The 21,235-nt window shown below is 36.9% G+C and overlaps 1 protein-coding gene across 1 annotated transcript; it reads right to left on the bottom strand.

The window, feature by feature from the left end:
* LOC129427605 (kelch-like protein 24) lies at positions 1-19,256 on the bottom strand. The gene is made up of 11 exons (XM_055184201.2): positions 19,103-19,256; positions 17,898-18,174; positions 15,074-15,400; positions 9,698-9,841; positions 7,949-8,135; positions 6,180-6,326; positions 5,107-5,235; positions 3,870-4,046; positions 1,553-1,699; positions 1,309-1,474; positions 1-873 (listed from the first exon to the last, which is right to left on the bottom strand). Exons 2-11 carry the CDS (start codon positions 18,165-18,167, stop codon positions 702-704), a joined length of 1,866 nt encoding a protein of 621 aa, XP_055040176.2. The 5' UTR covers positions 18,168-18,174; positions 19,103-19,256; the 3' UTR covers positions 1-701.
* Between the last annotated feature and the right edge of the window lie 1,979 nt (positions 19,257-21,235).

Genomic DNA, 21,235 nt, shown 5'->3' with positions numbered 1-21,235 from the left:
TGTATCTCATATACATTTATTGTAACACTGGCAAAGGAATTCAAAATGGTTTTCCTTTAAGAAAAATCCTCTGTGTGTTCTGCGATGTGACTATTGCAGATGTGGAGATTGCAAAGTCAATGCTGAAACATATTGTGCTACTCTATTTCAGAGGGTACAGTTTGAAAACACTGATCTAAGCTTCTAAAATACACATATATAAATAAATATAAAACTGAAATTGGACACTGTATATAGACAACTCTGTTGATTCTAATTATGGAATTTTCTTCTATGTAATGCTATGCAGTACATTATTGTTTTAATGTTATGGCAGTCAATATATCTTTTGTGTTTATTTGTGCTATTTACACCATACACAACAAAGAACATCTAATAAATACAAAAACAAATGTACCATACAAAAAGTAAAAAAAAAAGAATGAGGAAACAAAAAGCATGTTTATAATCACAATCATGATGCTCAGCGCAGAACCCTGTGGGTCATTTTAATGTCACATTAAACTGATACCGTGTACACGCCGCAAACACTGTGGAGACACACACTTACGATCACCACAGACCCAGCTTATGACACAAGCATTTTCTAAAGACCCACCAGCAATTGGGTCAGATCACTGCCATTACTAAATGGCGGTCTGAAAGCTGCCCCCCGGCCTTCTGTTCTAGCCACTTGCATTAGCGATGATGCCCAGAATCTCTCAGTCCACAGGAAACTCTGTCTCGGAGGCGGTGCCAGGACGGCTACTTGCGTAAGTGTCCTTCCTCAGCTGCAGTGAGACACAGCTGAGCCAGCTTCGACTGGTGGGCATCTCCCCGACGATCTCCCAACTGTCTGATTCTTCACAGTACCGCTCTATAGTATCATGATACCTGCAGGAGGAAATCAGTTAATTTAGATGCACTGGGTCACTAGCCGTACCCACAGGGATGGATAAAAACAGAAAGAGCTTGCTTGACATAGCACAAATCTGATTGTTTTAGTTTTTTTTGTTTCAGCAGTCCGTATATTGGGAAACAAACTGCTTCAATGAGCATTTCTGAGGATGATCGATTGCTGCAACATTGCTCTGGTGGTTATTTTAAGACATCTGAGAGGTCAGGTGTGCGTTTATTGAAAGATAATGCATACCTGTGAAACATTTCTCAACCAATCAGAATTAAGCATTCAACAGCCCTGTGGTATAACAAGATATAACAGCTGCTGTGTACACATCATGACTAAAAGGTCGCTAAGTTTGCAATGAACTGATTTTGATAAGAAGTTTGACCTGATCTGAATCTAAAAATGAGTGAAGTATCTCTTACCTGTCCCATCCCTCCTCTCCTCCTAAAACGTAAATTTTTCCATCCACTACAGCCACACCGGGTCGATAGCGTCTCTCCTTCATGGGGGCACACATGGTCCACTTGTTGGTCTTTGGGTCATAGCACTCAACCTTATCTGTGTTCTCAGTGGAAGCATGCCAGCCACCTGAAAATAATCAATCGTGAGAAGTATACAATCTAGTTTTCTACAATATAAAAATGAGGAAAAGCAAATCATTTTCACCTATGACGTAAATCTTGCCCTTCAGGGTGCAGGCTGCAGATCCAGAGCGAGCAATCTGCATGGATGCCACCTCTGTCCACACGCACGTTTTAGGGTTGTATACCTGTGCCAGATCTGTGCCATCACCATCTTCCAAAACAGCACCACCTATTTTGGGAAGAGGTATAGACCCCTTCAAGGTTTGTAAACATTGAATGACTATCGAGTGCGCGCGCAGCATGGGGTCAAACTGTTCATACCATTTAGGCTTTCTAGTTTAATCTAACAGGGCTAAAAAATGATGACTTATCTGAAATGAAGTGAGCACTACAAACACAAGCCTGTTTGATATTTGCATTGTCCCAGTCTGCACGTTAATTGCTTTCAGCCGCAGATGTTGTATTTTTTCTTTTTGAGATTATGCATAAATCGCGAAAACTTAACGGAAGACCTGGTGCGATTTTCACGGCCCACAACGTAAGTAGGCATTTTTGACGATACAGAATAATACGCAACTCAATCTGCTGCAATGACTTTTCTTATGCGCAGTGGGAACCGCCTGTGACGTGAACCGTTAAGGGGTCTATACATTACTTTGAAATACCCCATGAAGACAAAAGTCTTAGCTTTGAGGCCATCTTTCTGCTAGTGTTTTTCTAAAGACAAAGATAAAGAAAGTTGAAAAAATTACGCATTAGCAGATACTAAGGGTGTCACGATTTTGGTTTCAAATCAAAATCGATCGAAATTGAGTCACAACCTCGAACTTGGAATTAAAAAATGGAATGGTTGATGCTGCCACGCCCCCATGTCATGCCCTGTCGGCTTACCGCAAAAAAAAATCACACGTGATCAGTGCTGGGAGTCCACCTCCTCTAATTTTGCTAGCTACAGCCAGTTAAAAGATAGCATGGCAGATGCAGGAGACACCAAACGAGCTGCTCTTTTCATGGGAAACAAAAAACAACGTGCCTCCTGCCTTCACCTGAACTCTTATTTCAGATAAGATGTATGAAAACAGCATTTAAACATGACTTATTGGGATATAGTCTAACAATTTCATCTCACGGTAATAAAAGTAAGTTTTTAAGGTGCAAAGTACTGACAGATGTTCATCTGACAAGAAGTTTCATTTTATCAGGTATGTGCATGTACCATATTTTTCCACTGGCAGCACGACAAACATGGCAGGACATCTCCAGGTTCAAGGTCAGAGATTATATTTCATAAAAGTCTAGTCTAACAATTACGAAGGAGGATTAGGGCCAAGCTAAAATAAAAAGTAAAACCATCTCGAGATTAAAGTCATTAAAAGTCGCTATTTAACGAGAATAAAGTTGTTATTTAACGAGAATAAATTCGTTATTTAACGAGAATAAAGTTGTTATTTAACGAGAAAAAAAGTAATTATTTATGAGAATAAAGTCGTAAAATTTCGAGAATTAAATATTCTGTTTAGGCTTATTCTTTACATTGTTTACTGCATTAAGACAGTGATATAAATACACTAAATTCACTACACACAATATATTATTAATAAGCATGTACAGTCAAGCAGAAAAGCCCAGAATGTGCTCGTTTTCATTGAAGGAAACCTTTAGCGGTTTGTGTTCTTATTCTGGGATCTTCTGCTTGCCTGTACACAGAATGTTTTTATTAATAAAATGTTTGCTGAATATGGTGTTTTAATATTACTGTGTATATGCATTAAGCCACATTCAATGTTGTCTTTTAGGGTTTTATAAGGTCTGCACTTAAAGCAACACTATGTAGTTTTTTTACCTTTAAATAATGTCTCTAAAATTATTTCAGTGATAGAACAACTTTTAGCTGGACAAATTGTACTGTTGCTGCAACCTGAGCAGCCTCCTAGCTGCTACAAGCATGACTTCATTCTCGTCAAATAACGACTTCATTCTCAAAATTATATTTATTCTTACTTTGTTCTCGTTAAATAATGACTTTATTCTCGCATTTTAATGACTTTGATCGCGAGATGGCCCTATTTTCTCACTTTAGCTTGGCCCTAATCCTCCTTCGTAAAAAAATGGCATAGCAACATGTTCTTTAAAAAATAAAAATCGAGAATCGAATTGAACCGCGACCTTAGGAAATGTAATCGAAACGAGGATTTGGAGAATCGTGACACCCCTAACAGATACATAAAAAATTTACATTTTTTGTCTTTCACGAAAACAGGCAAAAATCCCTTACTCATTTAAATTCACCCTGTGACCTACTTGCTTATTTCACCTTCAATATACATGCTTTACTGTATTTTTAAGCTTGGTCGTATTAAATCAAATCAGCAGAGCCTACGGTGAGTGTAATAAACTACCTGTTACATAAAGTAATCCATCCAACGCCACGACAGCTGGACTGGTCACTGCCATTTTGACCGATTCCTTAAACTGCCATGTGTTTGTGTGAGGATCGTAACACTCGACTGAGTCCAGACGAGAACGACCTTCCCAGCCACCCACAGCAAACACATATCCATCCAACATCACCAACCCTATATGAAGAGAAGAGAAACCTTCCTTGAACGTTACCCCTGGGTTTTCATTAGGGTTGCAAAGGGGCGTAATGTTTCTGGTTAAATTTATAGAAACTTTCCATTGGAACTTCATCTGGGGAATTTTGATAATATTAGAAATTAGAAACTTAATAGGAATTTATGGGAATTATTGGGAAAGATACGGAAATGTATATAAGCTATATCATATAAACATAAATAAACATTTAAAACAAAAATGCATAATAAACATTATTATAGTTATTTTGATAGTGCTAGCTTATGTGTGTGGGGAGGGAGGGTCATTTTTAGACACTACTTTTTTAATTATCTCATCTAAATGTTTTCTCAGTCAGTGTATTTGTCTTTACAATTGTATAAAGTTGTTGCAATGCACACTAGCTTACACATAGCACAAGGACGTTTTAAACAAATTTGTCATTTACCCTAATACATGCAAATATGAAAATTTTGACATTATTTTGTGTGCAGGATTCAAGAAATTATCTGTGCATGTTATGAATGAATGATGGCTTCAACAGCCCTACAGTAAGCAGTGTGCATGTGACTAAAAATGTGCAGGGTACAAATTCAACTAAAATTGCAAATCTTAAAAATTACAAAAACAAAATCATGCAGCAAGGTTTGTTTTTAAACCACATTTAAGTTCCCTGTTATAGGCAACTGTGCATTTTTTTCAAATTCCCAGTTTATTCCTATTAATAATTACTGTTAATTCCCATATATTCCAGTTAATTCCCATATATTCCCGTGGGAAGTTTCCAGCCTTTTGCAACCCTAGTTTTCATTCTGTAATTCCATGGCAAATAAAGTTCACTTGCTCTTTTCTACACACTTGTATTAGGTGTTTGACTAACCTACTAGTCGATAAATAAGCATGCTTAAACTCTCAAACTGAATGGATTGTATCAAACATTCATCATGTAAAATGTAGTCAGATCTCACAATACAAGCTTTAAGATGGATTAGTTGTTCAGAAAACTTGCCGTCTAGTCAATTTAAAAATGTGTATCCTTAGAAATTAAGGGCTTGGCCTCACCCAGTTCTGATCGAGCAACATTCATGGGTGCCATCTCTAACCAGGAGTCAAAACATGGGTCATAGCGCCACATCTCTCTGCTGGCAGAGCCGTCTGGAAATTCCCCTCCCGCCAAATACAGCATACAGCCTGAACATATTCACAATTCATTTAGGTGTAGGATCATTACAGCAAGTAGTAAAAGGCTTGTGTTAAAGCTGGAAAACAAATCTAAAAATAAAAAAGTTTTTTTCTATCAATTTCAAGTAAGATTTGAAATATTTAATGCAAGAAATAAATAATATACAATGTAGTTACAAATTATTATTACACCTACATTTTTTTAAACAATTCAACAAAATGAATTGATCTTAAAAAAGTCAATGCCATTTTTGCTCAAAAATGACTAAAATAATGCTCTCAGACTGGTAAATCAGCATACAGTAAAGGGTAAAAATCTGTACTGTTAAATAAAAAACAAATTAAAAGGGCAATTAGTAAGAAATAATTGAAGACGGGTTGTTGATTTATTCGAAAATAATGCACAGCCAAGGTGGTAATGCAGCCATTAAGTTCCTTGCTCTAGATTATTCGTTGGATTTAACTTTGTGTCATGCAAATTTTTCGCTCGAGTTGAATATTTTCGACTTGCACGAAGACGCGTTAAAGACGAATAGCATGTGTTTGCGTCAATCGTGCCACCCAATTAGCGTCATTCGCATCGGCCCACGCGAGAACGCATTTGATCATGTCTTGGCATTGACATTGTATGTATTCTACTCACGCAAATCGTTGAACTTGCGTTTGATGTGTATGTCCCATTATACCACAGACATTGTTCTGGTGGTTATTTTAAGACATTTGACAGGTCATGTGTGTTTATTGAAAAAATAATGCATACCTTTGGAACATTTCTCAACCAATCAAAATTCAGCATTTAACAGGCCTGTATAAAATTATTATAAATTTCACACCTAATTTTTACACTGACAGAAAAACATTGCAAGCATTTTGTAAATATTCAATACACCGCCCAGCTTTATAGAGCAAACATAAAATGGCATCCATGAGCCCAGTTTTTTTGATATGCTCACCCGACACGACTAAGCCATGTTTGCTGACGGCAAAGGGCAAGCAAGCTAGACTCTTCCACTGCCTTGTAAGAGGATCAAAACTCTCCACACTGCGTAACACAACCTTGTCATCCTCTCCACCGACCGTCACTATCACCTCTGCTGTTCCTGATGCAGACAAACAAGCACAAACCATTGGATGATATCTGCGCTCTTCAATCACCACAACTCTGGACTGTTCTGGTGATGATAGCCTAATAAAATCATGTGTTCATTTTCTCTGTTTTAAAAGCAGGGTATGCGATTTAAGTAAGGCAGTCTAAACATATGGCACAGGTTAGATGCAAGAAAAGAAAGACAGTCTTAGAAACAGCTATGAAATGATAAAACATCTGCATCAAAAAGCTAAAAGCAGAATCAGACATCATGAGTTTTTCTTTTGGACAGGAAATTACTTGTTTTGATTTTGGTGGATTTTGTTAAGATTGAGATACTTGAGATATATTGACTTTGTCAGTGACGCATGTATCATTCGTATTTTGCACCGGTGCACAGCAGGTTTTTCGCTCCCATCCCTGATGCTATTTTGCAGTTTCAAAAAACAATTGCGCCACTGACAAAAAAAAAAACTAGTCTAAAGTCAGTGGCGCGTTGCGCGTGGTTCATTATGCTATTTTAAGGGCACATGCTTGACCATAATGTATAGTGTGCACAACGCACACACACTTTGCTTATCTAATCTACACAAATGCAACAGTTATTTTTGCAAATCATAAACTGTTACAATAAAAAATATTAATACATGAGATAAAGGAAATCATGGTGGTAAGCATTGTGGTGATAGTTTTTATTTATTGTGTGGCTGCGTTAAAAAATTCTCATGCAAATAACGATTTAAATATTTTCATAAGTTTGTTGTGTGGCTGTATTATGTTTATTTTATGTAAATAATAATTAAAATGTTTTCATAAGAAACCTTAATGTATATGAACTTGATTTGTAAGTGTACTTTGGGGTTGGACATTTCTTGCGTTTCTTGGGTCCGATTTCAAAGCCCCCAAATCCTTTCAGCGGTGAGGGTGGACGCAGCAATGTCCTCTGCTGGCGTCAGGTCACGTGTAGAGGCAGAGCCACCTCCCGTTACACGGCGTGCCCGATTTATGTTGGCAAGCTTGGATTCCCCCTTCTCCTGACATTATTGTAGCGCTTGGCGCAACGATGGGGATGCCAGCTGATGAGACAATTGTGGCTATTTCCTCTCACGCCTGTTTAACCTATGCCGATTTGGGCGGGTTTATAATAACCCCATACAAAACAACTTCTCTGTCTTTGACTGCTCTTACAAGAACGTGGGTCTCCTCGGCTGTGAACCGCTCCTGGCGTGCGCCTGGTAAATCCGTCATAATAATAGCAACCCGCCATGGAACTTGCGCCCTTGCGTTTAAAGGGAATGTTGGATAGCATTCTGATTGGTTTATTTGACGTTACGCCTAAACCACACCTATGAATAATGAACCTACTTCAGACCAACCGTTATTGATTTGCGCATGGCGCAAGAATTATTTCTCCCGCCGGGAAAATAGCAACAGCGCCCAAGATCCGCCCACAAAGTCACTTGCGCTTTGCGCTTCGCACTTGCGTTTCAGATCGTTAAAATAGGGCCCTAAAAACCAATGCAACATTGATTAAAAAATACTTGACACTACATGTTATTGTTTTCATTTAACTTATTATCATTATAACTGGCATGGAACAATTATGAAATCTCACAAATATTGGAACATTGGTACCTGTTGAGCGCCGTGGCCGTGCTCGGGAGCTGTACAGCTCTCCCCTGCGGTCCTGAAGCAGTAAATAATCCTTGGCTTCAGAAATCAGCTTCTGGCACTTGAATGATTCCTTTACCACATCCAGTGTCTCAATAACATCATGGATATAGTACGGACTGATGAGAGGCAATCTGATGTGCTCGAGAACCTTCAACAAAACGCAATTCCTGTCATTTATCATGGGCCATACTGTCCTGCACATACACAAGCAAACTTGTCCTAAAGCAATTCTCTACTAGGTTTGATCTTGGGTTCTTGTTTTCGAGAATTAAAATGACTAACTAGATTTCATTACCATTTCATTGTACCTAAATTATGCATGCATGAAAAGTAAAACAAGAAAGCTATGCATAATGCAAATGTCCAGTCTTGACTTATACATTTTTAAATGTGTTGTGTAGTTCATTAGGTTTGTACTGCTTTCTGACTGAATTGAAGAAACTATGAGGCGTACACAGCAGTAGCGAATTTTACTATTTGCACGAGTAGATTAAATACAAAGTCAATGCAATGATGTGAATAGACGCAAACTCGTATGGACAATTGCTGAAAATAGCTGAAAATATTCAACTCAAGCGGATAATTTGTATGACACAAAGTTAAATCCTGCGAGTAACCTAGAGTGAGGAACATCATTTGGGGTGTTCGCAGCATAAGAATGTTCCAGCAAGTCATAAGGTGTGTCCCTGTCTTAAAATGTAGGGGCTGTTTTCCAGACAGGGTTTAGCATAATCCAGGACTAGACTTTAGTTATATTAGGATATTAAAGTAGTTTTTATAAGCATACCTTACAAATAAACATTACTGGTGTGCATCTTAAGACAAAACAATGGCACTGATACATTTTAAGATATGTGAGTGCAAGCATCTCATCAGTGATGGGAATAACAGCATTATAAGTAATCTGCGTTACTAACGGCATTATTTTTTTCAGTAACGAGTAATCAAATAAATGACTGTTTCCCCCGTTATAACGCCATTATTGTTCCTAACATTAAAATGCTGTGCGTTACTAAAATTTATCTCACTAAAGTGATTTTCAACCGTGTAGGCTCGCTCTCTCAGCCAGACACTGTTTTTCTCTTGTGTGTGTGTTGGGAGAAACATAACTGATGATGATTGGTGTGTGTTTGTTGCTAGATTTACCAACTTTCTATCACTTTAGTGACTTTATTTAAAAAAAAAAAGCAACTAGGACAAATCTAGCGATCTTTTCTGGCGTGGTTGGAGACTTTTGTAGACTGATATGAAAACACGCGTCGTTCTCTCTTCTCAACGAGCAGCGGGTGCTGCTCTGCTGCTGTGCCCCATCTCAAAGCACTGACAGGCAGCCCGGTCATCTCGCAGCAATCACTCCGAACACACCGGTGACAGGGCGATGGCAAGTACAACGAGCATAAAGGTAGTGGTCGCAAACACGAAGTATAATAAGCACTACTTTTCCATTGTTGAAAGGCAATAATGTTTGTGTAATGTGCAACTTATGCCCATGCACTGCAAAAAATGTCTTTCTTACTTAGTATTTTTGTCTTGTTTTCAGTAGAAATATCTAAAAATTCTTAAATCAAGATGTATTTTCTTGATGAGCAAAATGACTTAAGAAAATAATACTAGTTTTTAGACAAAAAATATACAATTTATGTAAATTTGTGCTTAAAACAAGCAAAAATATCTGCCAATGGGGTGAGAAAATTTTACTTTATAACAAACCTTTTCAAAGCTCTGTCTGTGTGAGGGGTTCTTCTCAAGCCAGAGCATGGACGCCTCAAATACGGTCTCTTCTTTTGGCACATTCAGATGGTCACTGGAAATTATCTCTGTCAGTTTATCGGCACAAAGAGAAAGAAATTCCTCCTGAATGGGAGAAATGAATAGGAGAGAAAGAAGACTTTAAAGAGCAACTACTACCAGATTCATGATTTTACATTTCCTTTAGTGTGTATAAATTAGACCCCGAAGCCACCGCCATTTAGAAGTTCAGCCGCCACCAGCCAATAATTTCCTAAGCCAAATTGAGTCGCCATCTGATAAAGTTTGGCTGAGCCGGCTAGAATTATTTGCATCAAATAATAATTCTATCACATAGAGACATACACACATGAAATATATAAAAAATAAACGAGATCTAGCACAGTCTTGTGCTCGTTGCTACGATACACACAGAGGCCGTTTCTCAATCCAAAGGTTGCAACCTGCAGAGGTCGGATATGCAGGCTGCATACGTCATCAAGCCTGGTTTATTTAAGTTAACTGAGCATTACATTCACAAGCCATACGCATATTACAACAATTTACGATTAACTAAGAATAAACTTTATAATTGTTAATATTTTGAAATAAGTGTAAAAATGCTACCTCGCAGTCCGGAGGCTGCAGTCTTCGGATTGGGAAACGGCCCGAGACTCACAGTGAATTGGACCAATTAAAATTGCTCATTTTCCGTATAGAAGAAGCGATGCTTTTTTTTCTCGCACAGAGGTGAAATGGCGGAAAGACGCAAGCGAGGTAATTTTGATCCACTTTCATATTTCCTATTTACATTTTTTTTTAAACTTAGACCTACCCAGACTTTTGTTAAATCTTCATGGCACGGTTACACAAACACCTGAATCAAAGATTGATGTTATGAACCAAATCTGGAACGGAGAGATTTATAGCACTGAACGTAATATTACTGCAGTAACAAACCACCGTTTTTACACTGCTAATTAAACGACGCATGCTTCAGTGTACATTGAAGTGAAATGTACAAAACTTTGTCCAAAATAATACTGATAACAGTGTGCGTTTATATTACAGTTTTTCTCACTCGCTTTGGTGCATTTCTCACATCACTATTTACATTTGCAAACAGTTAGTTCAACCTCCACCACATTTAGTCTTTTTTTTCCCTGAAAATGTCTCCTAAATTGAACAATTTCTGAAAATATGTGGCCAGACAGAGAGGAATATCTGGATGTGCAAGAATGATTACAGTACTATGTGGGTGCTTCTCACGAAAACTTAAAAACTTTAAAAATGTTAAGCATGAAAATGTAAAAATTGCTTAAATTTACTTTTTTTCCCACCAGACATTGAAAAACAAAGTCTGGAGTAAATGGGAACATTAATTTAAAATCTTTTACTTATCATTTAACACTTTTTGTAACATAATTTAAAAAATTACCGCAACAGTCAGAAAACATCAACACTGACATATTTTCAAAATGACATGACAAACCTGAAAGAACATAATTTGGAGATTCTGCACATGCATTTAAAATCAAAGTATTATGCTTCTATTAATTAAATTAACATTTAATAAGCATCTGTTGCGGTAATGATAATCAAAATGTCGTTTAAGCATTCTGACAAGACAATATTTCAAATTAACTGTAAAAAAATGATCTTACCTGGTAGCCATTTTGAAGTAACTGGTCCATGTGCTTGGTCACTCGAAATCAAACTTTATTAAAATTCTGTATGTGTGCTTAAACTGTTCTCAAAAAGTGTTGCAGAGGATGAGAACATCAGGCATGGACACAACATTTTCCTATTTTTTCTTCATTATTATTATACATGAATATTCAGTAAATATTTTTCTGTCATCTAAAGTAGTCTAGCAAAACATCCATTTATTTTTTTTCTTAATATTTTTGTGTTAATTTGATTAAATTACAACATAACGCATGTTTAAACACAGCCGGACACATTGCGGTAATGAGAATTTCAGCAGAAAATGAGATAAAATTTACAATTATAAATTCTTATGTTGAAATCACACATTGTGCAAGGTAGAACACAGTATTGTGTTAATTCTGATGCTTTTTAATGTTACTATATTACACATTTTAAAGCTAAAATCATTAGTGCCGTGGTGTTTCAATGGTTTCGTAAGAATCACCCATGTATGCTGTATGTTCAGTTCCAATATGTACTGCAATATTGTTTACAGTTGTGCACAGGCACAGCTCTACCCAAAGGGAGTTTATGTTTGTTGTAAATAAGGGTGTGTTTATTTCTTTTGCACAATGCAGTGAACAAATTAAAATTGCAAAAAGCATATGCAATAAAAAAAGTAAAAACATACATATTCAGTGTCGTGTACTCACCTCACAAAATACAGCGATGTGTAACTTTACTGTATTTTTCAAATAGCTGTGCAATAGTATACAGTGCTGTCTTGAGCATTTTCAGGTAGTGTCACCAAGATCTAACTTTTTTGCATGGAAAACATTTATAAAGTAAACTGTCATAATGAAAAAATGACAAAGCCATTTGACTATCTTGTTCATAAACAATGATGTCAGGACTTTTTATTTTGATGACACTGAGACTTTCATTGACATGAATACTTGCTTTTGAGGACTGACCTATCCATTTTGAGCAAGTGACATGCTTGTGCAAGTTATCAACTAGGTTTTGCAGTTTGTACTAATTGTTTTAAGAAATGCATTAACTGTTGAGCAAATGTAAAAGTGATGCGAGAAATGCACCAAAGCGACTGAGAAAAACTGTAAGGCGAGACACGGCAGACAAAAACATTTTTTTTCCTGGTCAATTTTAAGATTTTCTGATATTTTTCTTCAATAGCATGTGTTCTTTCAGACTTGTGGTGAAAAAAGTCAGAAATACACATTTAGGTCTTTATTTTACTACACTTCGTCTTTTTACGTCTGTAGATTTCTCATAAATTGCATGAATGCGCCTAGTTATCGTTTACAACTAGGGATGCTTAATGATTAATCATGATTAATCTATAGCAGTAGGGCTGTGACGGTGGCAGTTTTTTACCACTGCGATTGTAACGCACAAATTCATCGCGGTGATGCAGTGGTTATAGATAATGTGTGTGTGGGGGGATGCGTGCATGCGCATGTGCACATTGATGCATATAGGTCTTATATATAATGCATACATATGAAGAGTTTGGTTCCAAAACGCGATAAACGGCATTTTTGAAAAAAATTATTTACTACTAAAATCAGCATTATATCAGGTCAGTATTTAAAAGTACATTCTTAATTTTACGGAAAATCCAATATCAACAGTGTTATTCTGTCATCTTTTCTCCCTTTTTTCCCAAAACGCGATATACGCCACTCCTCCTTTTCTACAGAACGCAATAAATCCACTCCACATATTACAGCGCACCATTCCACGCAATGTAAACAAACAATGGCGGCACGTTGAGTACACGGAATCCTAGTTTTCCTCATCTACTTTGTACTTCGTGATCAACAAACAAACAATAGCAAAATAATACTTAAATGGCATTGATAAACCTGTGGTTGTTTTCTGTGATGGGAAAGACATGTAAGTCATCAACATCCAATAACTTGCGCGAGAGTCACTCGGGAGACGGGTGCTTGTTCTCCAGACAGCATCTGTGAAGTTTATGTGATTCTAACACATTGACCCCAGGGGATCTTACAAAAAACATTATTTTACTCAAAGTCAACGAAAATCGAGCAGGACCAAAACATTTTACAGCGGATCGCTTTGAAAAATGTTAAGCAACAGCGTCAAGTAACCGCAGCAATGACAGTGTCATTAATATAACAAAGTAAGTGTTTTGATTAATGCCATTAATGTTAATTTTTTTAATCAGTGTATACCACTAGTCAACTAAATGAATATATCATGGCAAAGTTGAATGCACATTTATACATTAATTGAATAGATTTTTAGCATTTTGAAAAAAAAAACTTTTACTGGATTTACTGCATTTTGTGGAAAAAATTATTTGTTTTTATAATAAATCTTTGAAAATCAAGTTATGGATTTGAATTTTTTATGTGTTTATAACCTAAAGATGCTATGTGAAAGTTTGTAACAGAAAAAAAGTGGTTTTCATCTTGTCACTTTCTTGGTATAGAAAAAATACAGAAATTTGTCAAAATGGATTTATTGCGTTTTGGAACCAAACTCTTCATATATTTTGAAACATAAAAATGTAAACGCGGATCAGATATACAGTTCTTAACAAACGTGCATGTTTATAAGCACCAAATTCTTTCTGCGCCGGTGAGTGCTCGTCACAGCGTCAAGCAATGCTTAGGTTACTTAGCAACGAAAGACTCTCTGAAGCGCCCACACGCTTTGAAGATGAGGAAAAAGGCGCTGTCACGTTTCCGCGTGGTTTTAGACGCGACGTGAAGTAAATGTGAAGCAACTGTGCATATGTGCTTGGCCATTTCGATGGGTGCTCGGCAGGAGAACCCACGGGATCGGCGCCTATCTGCGTGTTTATTGTAGCATTGTATTATACCAAATACACAAAATAACAAAGAAATAGGTGCTCTTTAACACCTTTGACATGCATTCCCATGTTAAAATTAAGCTTTAGATTTTTGTTACTGCTAAATGTCACAGTTGTAAAATAATATTAAATTGTTATGACGAGCTACCACATGTGAATAAATGTTTTACTAATTTAACAGCCGTTTATTAGGACCTGCCAAGCATTTTTTTTACATTTTTGATCTCAAACAGGCACATGTAGGTGTATACACTGTGGCACTTCAGTGTTTTCCATTCCCATTGGTGACCCGCACGCATCACACGTATCACACGTATCCATGAGATTTATAATAAACATTTTTTGGCACTATATCCTCTAATACTCTAAAGTTACTGGCCACAATTTTGTTGCTTAGAAAATACATTTTATATGATTAAAGCTGACTTTGGCATGCTAACATTACTTGATTTAGAGTAGTTTAATTTGATTTAGCTAGATTTAAAACCCTGTGAAGATTTAAACCTAACTCAAAACTTACAGCTTGTGCGTGTACTACGGCATTTGGTCAGTAGGAATTATTATCATGCAAATAACAATTTGAAGAACAGCGATATAAATATTCCTGTAGACATTTCCTGGAATAGCGTTTGTAATACTACTTCTTCTGTGGCATAAAGGAATTTTCTGCACGAGAGCGCCCCCTGGCTTTGGGATGTGTCGGGATTTCACCGAAATTCATTACAATTCTTTCATTGAGAAAACTTGCATTTGCACGGTTAATCGTTATACCCCTACTCAAAACTCCACCAGGCCTTTCACATGACAAGCAAAATTTGACTTCTATCTTTTGAGGTCGAGTTTACCTGTTGGCAGACGGTGCTAAAGTGCTGTTGTATGTATTCCATACTGCATCGCTCCAGCTCTCGGCACGAGTGTGCCTCAGCAAAACAGTGAATGCCCACGCAGTTCATTTCATCCATCTGACGCTCCATGAACCTGCAGCAGGCCTCCCGTACTGCCATCACGTCCAGCAGGTTAGCAGCTGCAAGGAGCGCCTGCACATTTGCCTTGGAGATCACCACCTCTGCGGTGTAGGCGTAGCACACCAGCATGCCAATCATTTGGGGCTCCACCCCATTGATGGCCACCCGTTCCTGCCGTGACTCCATTAGGTCAGTGGAGAACATGGCCTGGACCAGCATAGATGAAGAAAGTTAAGCTTTAAGCATTAAGTCTATCTGTTCTGTACATGTCCCCTCAAGTTAAGCATTGGCTGGGATAACTCTGATTACAGTGTTACATATAAATGTGGAAATTCAGCTATATCGTTTATGCAGGTATACAGTGAGGAAAATAAGTATTTGAACACCCTGCTATTTTGGAAGTTCGCCCACTTAGAAATCATGGAGGGGTCTGAAATTGTCATCGTAGGTGCATGTCCACTGGGAGTGACTTGATCTAAAAAAAACAGAAATCACAATGTATGACTTTTTAACTATTTATTTGTATGATACAGCTGCAAATAAGTATTTGAACACCTAAGAAAATCATTTGGTACAGTAGCCTTTGTTTGCAATTACAGAGGTCAAACATTTCCTGTAGTTTTTCACAAGGTTTGCACACACTGAAGGAGGGATTTTGGCCCACTCCTCCACAAAGATCTTCTATCGATCAGTCAGGTTTCTGGCCTGTCGCTGAGAAACACGGAGTTTGAGCTCCCTCCAAAGATTCTCTATTGGGTTTAGGTCTGGAGACTGGATAGGCCACACCAGAACCTTGGTATGCTTCTTACAGAGCCACTCCTTGGTTATCCTGCCTGTGTGCTTCGGGTCATTGTCATGTTGGAAGACCCAGCCTCGACCCATCTTCAATGCTCTAACTGAGGGAAGGAGGTTGTTCCCCAAAATTTGGCAATACATGGCCCCGGTCATCCTCTCCTTAATATAGTGCAGTCGCCCTGTCCCATGTGCAGAAAAACACCACCAAAGCATGATGCTACCATCCCCATGCTTCACAGTAGAGATGGTGTTCTTGGGATGGTACTCATCATTCTTCTTCCTCCAAACACGTTTAGTGGAATTATGACCAAAAAGTTTTATTATGGTCTCATCTGACCACATGACTTTCTCCCATGACTCCTCTGGATCATCCAAATGGTCATTGGCAAACTTAAGACAGGCCTGGACATGTGCTGGTTTAAGCAGGGAAACCTTCCGTGCCATGCGTGATTTCAAACCATGACGTCTTAGTGTATTACCAACAGTAACATTGGAAACGGTGGTCCCAGCTCTTTTCAGGTCATTGACCAGCTCCTTCCATGTAGTTCTGGGCTGATTTCTCACCATTCTTAGGATCATTTGAGACCCCACGAGATGAGATCTTGCATGAAGCCCCAGCCCGAAGGAGATTGACAGTCATGTTTAGCTTCTTCCATTTTCTAATGATTGCTCAACAGTGGACCTTTTTTCACCAAGATGCTTGGCAATTTCCCCGTAGCCCTTTCCAGTCTTGTGGAGGTTTACAATTTTGTTTCTAGTGTCTTTGGACAGCTCTTTGGCCTTGGCCAGGTTAGCAGTTGGATTCTTACTGATTGTATGGGGTGGACAGGTGTCTTTATGCAGCTAACATCCTCAAACAGGTGCATCTAATTTTGAGTAATAAATGGAGTGGAGGTGGACATTTTTAAGGCAGAGTGACATGACTTTGAGGGTCAGAATTCTAGCTGATAGACAGGTGTTCAAATACATATTTGCAAATACTTATATACTTATCATACAAATAAATAGTAAAAAATCATACATTGTGATTTCTGGATTTTTTTTTTGTTTTTTTTATTATGTCTCTCACAGTGGACATGCACCTACGATGACATGCAAAATAGCAGGGTGTTCAAATACTTATTTTCCTCACTGTATGTGCGTTAACTGATAAGGACTACTTAAAGTTACTTAAACAGAAAAGAAATAACAGATCATTAAGAGTGATGGAGAAGACACACAGAGTACTACAGTATGAAAAGCAGAAGAGAAAACATGTGAAATGTGAACATGTGTTTGTTAGACATAAGAAGCAGATTTTAAAATATTTATGGCTGCCTGATGTGTGGTCACAGATGTGTATTAGGTAAACGCACTGTTCCCTTGACGCTAAGTTGTATGGGAAGCCGAACAAGGTAACATTCCCTCACAAATAAAAACACACTTCTTTGGTGACATTGATTTCGTGACCTAAAAACAAAACAACAAATCTGTGCAGAGCTGCCTATGACTTCTGTAAACCGAATGAAACACGTTTGGTGCTTTTTGGTGAGAAGTGCCCAGACAAAGACTTCCACTGTACCTCTGTGAGTTTTGACGTAACAGATTCAGTAGTCGAAAAAAACGTTCCGAAACTTGTATGAACCCTTACGAAGAGTATTTGGCAATAATCTTTGCCAATGTTTAGCATGAGAATCCAACTTTTAACATTGTAAATAAGTCAGAATGCATGAAATACCATCAGACCCACCTTTTAAACAAAAATATGTAATAAACGGAAAAGCAAGAAGCTGAGACTATTCAGACTTTGTGAAAGAACATGAAGACATGTGCATAAATTCTTCAGTAATATGTTAGGATCATATCTATTGAATAACTTCGTAAAAAGACTATTCCTGGAAGCCTGGCTTGTTTGTAAAACAATGATTACCTGAAAGTAAGAGCTGAAAGAAGCCAGTACGATGCGGTGACAGGGAAACTCCTGCCCTCCGCAGCACAGAGTCACATCACAGAAGGCATTATTGAGCCGTAAGCTGTTCAAGCCTTCCAAAACTTTGTTGGAATGCCGAGCCTCCACAAACACATAGTCTTCATTGTCCAGAGAGGACAATGGGAAACCAAGGTTTTCCACACAGGGAGATGGAGGCAGCGTGGAGGTGGACGGGGAGGTAGCAGACAGATTCGCAGCCATGATTTCCATCTCATCACTAAATCAGGCAGACAAAACGGCAAAGAACAATCAAAACATCATTTACTGCAGTGTGACATCCTAAATAATATAAACAGCAATATATCCAAAACTATTTGATACATTTGTATGATTTAAGATTAACGTAATGAAACTGACAATCTAAAGGTAACAAAGAAAAGGTAAACTAGTAATAATTTCTTAAGTCATTAGATTATTAAAGATACCTTAATAACTCTAAATATAAACTCACAATTAGAGTCATGTGTAGAAAAAAAAGAAAGAAAAAGAAAAACTAGAAATATCTCACAACCTGAGCATAATGAAACTGTATTACTCCAAATGTAAGAATAGGTTAACAATAAAATATGCAAAATTAATAACCATAAATGCTGTACATCACTGGAACTCTGGAAAAAACGTAAACACAAAATAAAATAAAATAAAATGACCCAAAATAAGGAGAACACTATTACATCAAAATATTATAGTAGCTATAATAAACACAAAAATAAACACTTTACAATAAGGTTGAATTTGTTAACATTAGTAAATGCCTTAGCTAACACGAACTATCAATGATCGATCTATTTTATTAGCATTAATTCATACATTTTTGTTAATGCCAGTACAGTTATTTGTGTTAGTTTATGGTGCATTAACTAATGTTAACAGTTACAACTTTTTATTTTAATAATATATTAGTAAATGCTGAAAATAACATGAACAATGATTAATAAATGCTGGTGAAGCATTGTTCATTGTTAGTTCATGTTAGCTAATACGTAAATTTATTGTAAAGTGTTACCAAATAAACTGTCATGTTATGTTATGAGATATGGAAAATGTAATACATGTAAAGGGAGACTTAACCAATGCAGTGTTATGTTTCTATAGGTAACAACTCTTAATGCGACGAGGTCACCAAAATAAATATAATAACTTACCAGAAAAAAAGTTTGACTTAAAAAAATATCTGATAATTCCCACATCTTCACCTCCAACTGTTTATGAGAAGTCGTGACGCCATGTCTTCTTCTTTAAAGACAGACTGATCCGCAGATAGAAAAACATTGATCATCACCGCCACCTACTGAGCTGGATGTACATTGTTATAACTTTATTTACAGAAACGAGCATTGAATCAACCCGATAATACCTACTAACATCAACTTTTACCTGCAAACAGCTGTTATCACTGCAGTAGCAGACCAGTGATTGCTAGGGCCATACCTTGAGAAATGTCCAGTAACCTGCAAATACATTGGTGGAAAATTGGGCTGACATTTCAGAGCAAGAAATTATAAATCTGGTCTATAATGATGAGAAGTTGTTAATTTTGATATAGACTTTATGTTCTCTAACGGTAAACAACAATAATGAACTAATAATATGTAGGATACACACATATTTAAAAACTGGGTGGACCACAATGCAAATGAACTCATGTTTTAAAAGTGCACCCATGTTTAAAACCGTCAGAGGGCGCAATACACTAAATTATTAGTGTTCATACACTAAATTATTAGTGTCCATATCTGTCCTAAAAGCTGCCTGTATGTATAAAATATTTTAGATTTAATGATAAATTACAATAGCCATGAAGGTGTAAAACATGGGAAACATATTTATTAAATTCATATTTATTTTATATTTTTGAAACATTATGGGGCGGTTTCCCAGACAGGGATTAGACTAGTCCTAGATTTAAACACTTTTAAGAACTCTCCAAACTGAAAACAACTTGCACTTACATATCCTAAAATACACCAGTGCCCTTTGTTTTACCCTAAAATGCACACATAATGTTTTTAGTAAGGCATGTTTGTTAAAACTAGTTATATTTCCTAATTAAACTAAGGCCTAGTCCTGGATTAAGCTAATCCTGGTCCGGGAAACCGCCCCTATATGTCCAATATATTATAAGAATATATTTTTTTAATTGCTATGACAGATTTTTCAATACTTCTAACAATTTTCCTAAACTGTTAAAGCACAAACACACTGGCAAAAAACGGTAATTTCATGCTCAAAAATCACACATTGTAAACTAATTTGTAAAGTCACTGTTAACCAAAACACCACAAACATGTCTCAGAATAAACTAGTTATTCCAAATCACAAACACATGTTCTCGTCCAACAGGAACATTTAGTCAACCATAACACAATGTAAAAAAAACACTAACATCATACGGAATTTCAGAAACTGCATTATTTATCAATCTGTCCTTATACAATAGAGAGTACTGTATTGATCATAGATTGTGTTTTGTACTGCAGTTTCTTTTGAAATCTATATTATATATTATTATAAAATATCTTTTTTGTTTGTTTGGGTTTATTTAATGCACACGTTTGTTTTGCTGCAGAAATTCAAGACAAAAATGAATCATCCATCCCAGGGTACAGTTAATAAAAAAAGTAGACAGAGACAGAATTGCTGCAGTAAAGACTTTTTATTTACAACAGGACTTTACTGCAAGGTAACAAACATATTCAATACTGCTGCCATTAACAATATTCTTTAAAAATAAAATATACAAACAGAAAAAGACACAAAAGGATACAATTAAAAAAGACATCTTTGGCATCTTTGGAAGAATCCTTTGCCATGTCTGATCCACCCCTGACAATGTTCAGTTGTGATGTCTGGGCATGCACCATCCATTGCATCCAGGAGGTACTGGAGGAAACCTCTCCCTTGTCTTGATGGTCTTCCACTGACTCGTGCAGGCATTCATCTTACTTTTTTGTGTTGCTCTATATTGTTCCTTTTCCACACAAGTAATTTTTATATGAACAACTTGAAGTTTGAATTTGTACAGTTAGTATAGCTAACATCCATGACAATTTTGATACACACTTGCTTAAATAACATTATATAAGTGTCTTTTTAAGAAACATACAATTATTGAAGTAAGAATTTGCAATACCATGTATTTGTTATAGAATGACACGAGAGATATTAAACAGTTACAACCACAATGAGTACAATTGCTGGAGTATTGCAAGTAAGTAAATGTCAGAGAGAATGGATTATATTGGCTTATGGTATAATAGCAACGACACAGTCTTTCC

This window comes from Misgurnus anguillicaudatus, chromosome 19 (assembly GCF_027580225.2).
Source record: "Misgurnus anguillicaudatus chromosome 19, ASM2758022v2, whole genome shotgun sequence".
In the NCBI taxonomy this organism is placed as follows: domain Eukaryota; kingdom Metazoa; phylum Chordata; class Actinopteri; order Cypriniformes; family Cobitidae; genus Misgurnus; species Misgurnus anguillicaudatus.
This window is presented reverse-complemented; position numbering and strand designations above follow the sequence as displayed.

Bases quoted from the DNA above. Each gene is read 5' to 3' on its own strand.
- LOC129427605 (XM_055184201.2), bottom strand. From the start codon at position 18,167: ATGGAAATCATGGCTGCGAATCTGTCTGCTACCTCCCCGTCCACCTCC. The intron at 8,136-9,697 runs GTTTGTTATAAA...GTTTTGTTGAAG, and splicing joins ACAGACAGAGCTTTGAAAAG to GTTCTCGAGCACATCAGATT. The intron at 1,700-3,869 runs GTAGTTTATTAC...TTCCCAAAATAG, and splicing joins TGGATTACTTTATGTAACAG to GTGGTGCTGTTTTGGAAGAT.